Source organism: Tamandua tetradactyla, chromosome 5 (genome assembly GCF_023851605.1).
Source record: "Tamandua tetradactyla isolate mTamTet1 chromosome 5, mTamTet1.pri, whole genome shotgun sequence".
NCBI classification, from domain to species: Eukaryota; Metazoa; Chordata; class Mammalia; order Pilosa; family Myrmecophagidae; genus Tamandua; species Tamandua tetradactyla.
Genome location: NC_135331.1, coordinates 85,030,066 through 85,035,693, shown reverse-complemented (window position 1 = coordinate 85,035,693; position 5,628 = coordinate 85,030,066). Strand labels below are relative to the sequence as shown.

The window sequence follows — 5,628 nt, the reverse complement described above, 5'->3', positions numbered from 1 at the left end:
TTCCGTTTCTGGTATATTGCGTTCTGGCAGCTAGCAAACTAGAACAACAAGAAAACCATCATCCTCTACAAAATTACAGATTCATCAAATAAACACACAAACCAGGAGGGCCAAGAGGTGAACCAGGCCTGAGCTGGGGCGAACCTGGCCTCAAGAAGCCCTCGTTCCCAATGGGTCTGCAAATGGGATAAAACCTGGGTGATGTCCAAGACCCTGTGACCACAGGTTCTCATAGGACGAAGTTCACAGAAGTGAAAGGTAACAGGAGCAGAGAAGATGGCCCAGCTGAGAAGTGACTCAGGCAAACAGAGCTCAAGATGTCCTGAGGCCATCCATCCTCGACTCCCCACAGCTGTCTCCTGTCCCCACATGCAACATTCAGCACAGCAAACACACAGATTCTGGAATGTTCTCAGGTGAATTTATTTCCTTTCAATTCACTTAGAAATCTCAATTGTACGAATTGGTAAAATCAGATCATACCCAGATTTTCATTTTCAAGGGGAATAAGAAGGGGCAGCTCAGGGCAACATGAAGTGAGGCAGGGATGTTGATGTCTAATACCTGGACTCGGTGGGAAGAAGTTGGGACAGGGCGTGAGCTCTCTACCCAGAGCTTCACGTTATACTAATGGGAATGCAGACACATGTATATGCCAGCTACAGAGAGAACATCTTCATATCCCTTCATATCTCAAGGAAGGGGTTCTTGAAGTCACACATAGGGGCATGAACAATTCTTGTTTCACCCAGTCTCACACCAGGCAGCTTTCACAAACTACAAAAGAAAATATCAATATACTTACTTCTGTCATGTAAATGTTGATATTATGAACAGCCCAGTACACACACAAAATGTCCAAATCCAAAGAATCCCCATAACCCAGGCGTGTCCTCTGCCCCAACCCCTCTCCCATTTCAGGCCCTCCAGGGTCTCACCTTTAGAAGCTGTGAAAGACACATCAGAGCCCTGGGCACTGTCACCACCTGGGGAGGAACAAAAACAGGATCTGGTCAGAGCCTCCAGGGGAGATGTGAGTAAAGGAGGAATTATGGGGTGGGTGAGGTGCCCCGTGGGCTCACATCTACACTCTCCCAAAGTCTCAGGGATCAGACCTACACCCTCCATTCCACCTCCTGCCCTGCACCACCATTTACCAGCAACCTGAGCTTAGCTTCCTCCTTTTCCACCTGTGGGAAAAAACAACTAGTGAGAAGTAGGACATGAGGTCCTAGAGAACTAATCCTGGATCCCATGGAAGTTGCCAGAACTGTGACTGCAGACCTAGACAGGATCAGGAACCATGAAGAAAGGAGGTGTGTGGGGACTGCACTGTTTACCCTTCTGGAGTCTGTCCTCAGCAGGGACCTTCCCCTCTGATTGCTGGGAACAGGTGTCTCAATATAATCACTGTGGGAATATTATCATTCATTCTCTCCCAGGTTTTATAAAATTAAATGTAGCTTATAGGCCCCAGACTGGATCAGCACCTGTGTGAGGATAGGTTTCATGATTCCAGGGAGGGGGACAGGGCAAACTGCTGTCTGGGGCTGGAAGCAATCTAGTGGGGCAAGCACCCTCAGGCCCCTGCCCCCTTCCCTACCTGAGCTCTTCTTCCTCCATATCAGAACTCCAGCCACCATAGGCACTAGAGCTCCAAGGAGAATCTATGATTCTCACTATGGTGATGGGTGGGCTGTGATGGCGGCTCTGAGAAAGAAAGCAAATGTCAGGGGCCCTGAACTGTGGCCAGAGCCCTGACCCTGCTGGAGGAGTTCAGAAGGGTCTTTGCTCTCCTTGAAAAGAGGCCCCACCCTCCATCATAAGGAGGCCTCATCCCCCTCCTTACCCCATCTCAGGGTGAGGGGCTCAGACAGCCCCTCATGCTGCACATGGCACGTGTATCTCTGCTCCTCTCCAGAAGGCACCACCACAGCTGCCCACTTCTGGAAGGTTCTATCTCCCGCAGGCCTGGTGTCCACAAACTCTGTGTCCTGGGTTTGTTCTTCCCCGTCCCGCTGCCAGGTCAGTGTGATCTCCGCAGGGTAAAAGCCCAGGGCCCAGCACTTCAGCGTGACCTCATGGTCAGAGATTGGGTGGTGGGTCATGTGTGTCTTTGGCGGGTCTGTGGGAAGGTCAGGATAAAGTTCAGGATCTTTGAATTACTTCTCATGGCCATTCGAGCAGCACTCATGTGACCATGCTGAGAAGGATTAGGGGCAGTTTTGGTTGGGGAGGCAGTGCAAGTCTGAGACAACAGCCTGAGCACTGGGATGTGGGATAATCTTGTATTCCTTGTAATTCTCGAATCAGTGTGTGAAAGCCCAGCATAGGAGTTTTAGGTGCCTGAAGGGGAGATCAAGGTCTTCTAGAACTGATCTAAGTGGAGGCCCGGTAACTCAGAAAATCTGGAGGGAGACCTCCCAAGACAATGCGTATGGGGCAGGATAACATGGCCCAAGAACATTCTCGGTGGTTCCCAAGGCTGCCAAGGTCAAAGGGAACTGGGGACCAGTTGCTTCAGGGATCGTCCACCTCCATCGCTGGAGAGGCTGGATCCCTCATTGTCCCTGTCAGTGGTTCAGCCGCTGGGCAAATCCCTCTCTGATTCAGGGTCCCTCTGGACCCAAGGCAGGAGAGTGTTCGGGCATCAATCCTATTTCCTCCTCCCTGTGGGACGCCAGTTGGGAGCGCACAAACCAGCCCGAGGAAGATCCGGGCCCCTGGTACCTGGGCGCTGCAGCGTTTCCTTCCCATATTCTAGGTATCTTTGTAGTCTCTGCAAGCACTCCCCCTCCAGGTAGGCCCTACGGTAATCCGCAAGACGATGATGCTCCCAGAAGGTCTGGGCGATCTGAGCCACCGCGTCCGCCGCGTTCCAGGAGCGCAGGTCCTCGTTCAGGGCGATGAATTCATTGCCGTCATAGGCAAACTGATAGTACCCGCGAAGAAGGCGCCCGTCCGGCCCCAAGTCACAGCCATACATCCTTTGGAAGGTGTGATAACCTGCCCCCGCCCCCAGAGTCAGCGCCGCCGACTCCCCCGCCCCGCCCCGCCCCCAGGGGGTGATTGGTCGGAGCAGGTTTTGTTCTAATCTGAAAACGAAACGGAGTAAAAGTCCCTCCCACTCTTCCCGCTTAGGTAGGTGTTCACTGGTACCTCCGCCTCCGGATGAATTTCGAGTCCAGGGACTCCGGGCGACCCCGGCCCGTCCGTGCGAGATCCCGGGGTTCGTGCCCTGCGCCCCGGGCCCCCCGCGTCTTACCGGCCTCGCTCTGGTTGTAGAGGCTGCGCAGTTCCAGAATGTCAGTTAGCATACTCGTAGCGTTCCGCCGAGCCTTCCGCGTCTCGCGCTCCCAATACTCCGGCCCCTCCTGCTCCACCCATGGCGCCAGCGGTTCTACCCTTCCGCTCGCGCCGTCGCTGTCGAACCGCAGGAACTGTGTGTCGTCCACATAGCTAACTTCAATGTAGTGGTCGTCCGGCCCACTTATGGCGGTGGCGAAATACCTCAGGGAGTGGGAGCCTGGGGTGGGGGTGTGGGGCGTGAGACCGGCCCGACACTTCCCCCGCGACTTCCCGGGGTCCTACGCTCCCCCTTCCCGGGGCCATTTCCCCCCCGACCCCGCACTCACCTGCCCGGGTCTGGGTCAGGGCCAGAGCCCCCGAGAGCAGCAGGAGGAGGGCTCGCGGCGCCATGGCCGGGATCCTCTGCATTTGAGCAGAAACGGGTCGGAGTTCTGATTGGCTTCTCTAGAAGTCGAAACTCATTGGGCGTGAGCCCTGGGGCTGCATCATGTGTGTGAGGCTGAAAAGGGAATCCACAGTGCTCGGCTTCTGCACCCCACACACCAACCTCGGGGTCCCTGCACCGACGTGCACTCCGTCTCACTGACTCTGAGACAGTAGATTTAATTACTTTCCAAAGGAAAACAATGCAGTGAGAATCGTGGATCATTTCATATTTTTGTAACTCTTTCTTTGTTTTGCTTTCTCAATAGAAGACCTCTGAATTTTCGTATATGTTTTGTACTCAATCACTTATTTTTGGTTCCTACAAGAAGTTCAGCTTTGTAGTTAAAATGGGAGGAGTATTCTTAACCGTCTTTTCAGGTGATCATCAGTATTCATATTTCTTACTAGTCTATGCAGGTGGTAGTTTCTTAAAGCTTAGTTGCATATGAAATCTTATTGAATATCATCTTGTTACACTTAAATGCTTACTTCTTGCACATTGAATAGATCTTGTATTAATGCATGCTGGTATTGATGCACTACTTATTTCTTTTTTTAAAAAAGGAAGCTAGTCATTTTGTGGGACTTTGGAATATACCAGAAGTGCTTTCTTTGTTGTCTTTTCCCATTCATCAAATAGAATTTTTAGAAGATGTGCATAATGATCCATTTTTAAAAGAAACTTTTTATTGTATAATATAACATATATAAAAAGCAAAGGAAAAAAAAAACCTGTAATTTTCAAAGCACACTTCAACGAGTAGTTACATTACAGATCCCAGAGTGTGTCATGGGCTTCCATTCCATCCCAAATTTTCCTTCTAGCTGCTCCAAAGAGTTATCCAGAGAGGTTGATTTAAATTATGTATTACAGAAAATTTCAGTTCTAGATCTAATAAACCTCTCTGCTTTTGATCTCATAGAATAGCTGAAGATCTAGAGTACATACACTTATCATCTTTTACGCTGTATTCTAATTGACCATAGACCAAACCAGATTGGCTTTGTTTTAAACTCTTATCGAGGCCTGATCTCTTTTTTGGTTACCTCAACTGTTATTATATATAGCTATGCTAACTTTCAGTCTGCAGTATTGCATTTCAGGGTCCTTGGGTGTCACAGAGCTATTCAAAGTTCCAGGGAAATATCAGCTGATACACATATACCTCAGTTTCTCGGAATCCAGAAATATATCTACAACTTCAGACCTAATGTGGCTGCTATAAGGGCCCACAGTCTAGGCTCCCATTTTCTTATAAGTATTTTCTGAAATAGACCTTAGCATGTTTGTTCTTTTGTTTCTAGCTTATTTTGCACAACACATTGTCTCCAAGGTTTATACAGTTTGTTGTGTGCCCTTCGATGTCCCTCCCTTTTGTAGCAGCACCATATTCCACCATATAAATGTATCACCATTTACCATTGTGCTTCTCTGTCATTGTATCCTTCAGCTCCCTTCATCTATTGAGCATCATGAAAAGTGTCCAAATAAATGTGCTGGTTTGAAAGTATTATTATGTACCCTAGAAAAGCCATATTTTAATCCTGAATCTTGTAGGAGCTGTCATTTCTTTTTTTTTTTTTTTTTTTTTTAAGAGAGAGGGAGGAAAGGAAGGAAAGACAGAGAAGGAAGGAAGGATGGAAGGAAGGAAGGGAGGAAGAAAGGGAAACATTTTTAAACATTTTCTTGTTTTATTATATTTTGTTTGTTTGTTTGTTTTTTACATGGGCTGGGGCCGGGAATCGAACCGGGGTCCTCCGGCACGGCAGGCAAGCACTCTTGCCCGCTGAGCCACCGCGGCCCGCCCGAGGAGCTGTCATTTCTTTTAATCCTGATTCAATAATATAGGTTGGAATCTTTTTGACTAGATTATCTCCATGGAGATGTGACAC

General features: G+C 49.0%; 1 protein-coding gene across 2 annotated transcripts; it reads right to left on the bottom strand.

Moving 5' to 3' along the window:
- Nucleotides 1-399: 399 nt before the first annotated feature.
- Nucleotides 400-3,764, bottom strand: LOC143684326 (class I histocompatibility antigen, Gogo-C*0203 alpha chain-like). Of its 2 annotated transcripts, none has more exons than XM_077161190.1 (7): nucleotides 3,636-3,764; nucleotides 3,160-3,526; nucleotides 2,731-2,807; nucleotides 1,850-2,125; nucleotides 1,604-1,710; nucleotides 939-986; nucleotides 400-777 (listed from the first exon to the last, which is right to left on the bottom strand). In XM_077161190.1, the coding sequence occupies exons 1-5, from the start codon at nucleotides 3,715-3,717 to the stop codon at nucleotides 1,649-1,651; spliced, it is 864 nt and encodes a 287-aa protein (XP_077017305.1). In that variant the 5' UTR covers nucleotides 3,718-3,764; the 3' UTR covers nucleotides 400-777; nucleotides 939-986; nucleotides 1,604-1,648. The 2 variants fall into 2 exon arrangements, with proteins under 2 accessions (XP_077017305.1, XP_077017304.1); XM_077161189.1 differs by lacking the exon at nucleotides 400-777 and adding an exon at nucleotides 1,158-1,190 and having other exon boundaries at nucleotides 2,731-3,006; nucleotides 3,266-3,526.
- Between the last annotated feature and the right edge of the window lie 1,864 nt (nucleotides 3,765-5,628).

Bases quoted from the DNA above. Each gene is read 5' to 3' on its own strand.
- LOC143684326 (XM_077161189.1), bottom strand. From the start codon at position 3,717: ATGCAGAGGATCCCGGCCATGGCGCCGCGAGCCCTCCTCCTGCTGCTC. The intron at 3,527-3,635 runs GTGAGTGCGGGG...CCCCCACCCCAG, and splicing joins CCTGACCCAGACCCGGGCAG to GCTCCCACTCCCTGAGGTAT. The intron at 1,711-1,849 runs GTAAGGAGGGGG...TTTCTTTCTCAG, and splicing joins GCCCCTCACCCTGAGATGGG to AGCCGCCATCACAGCCCACC.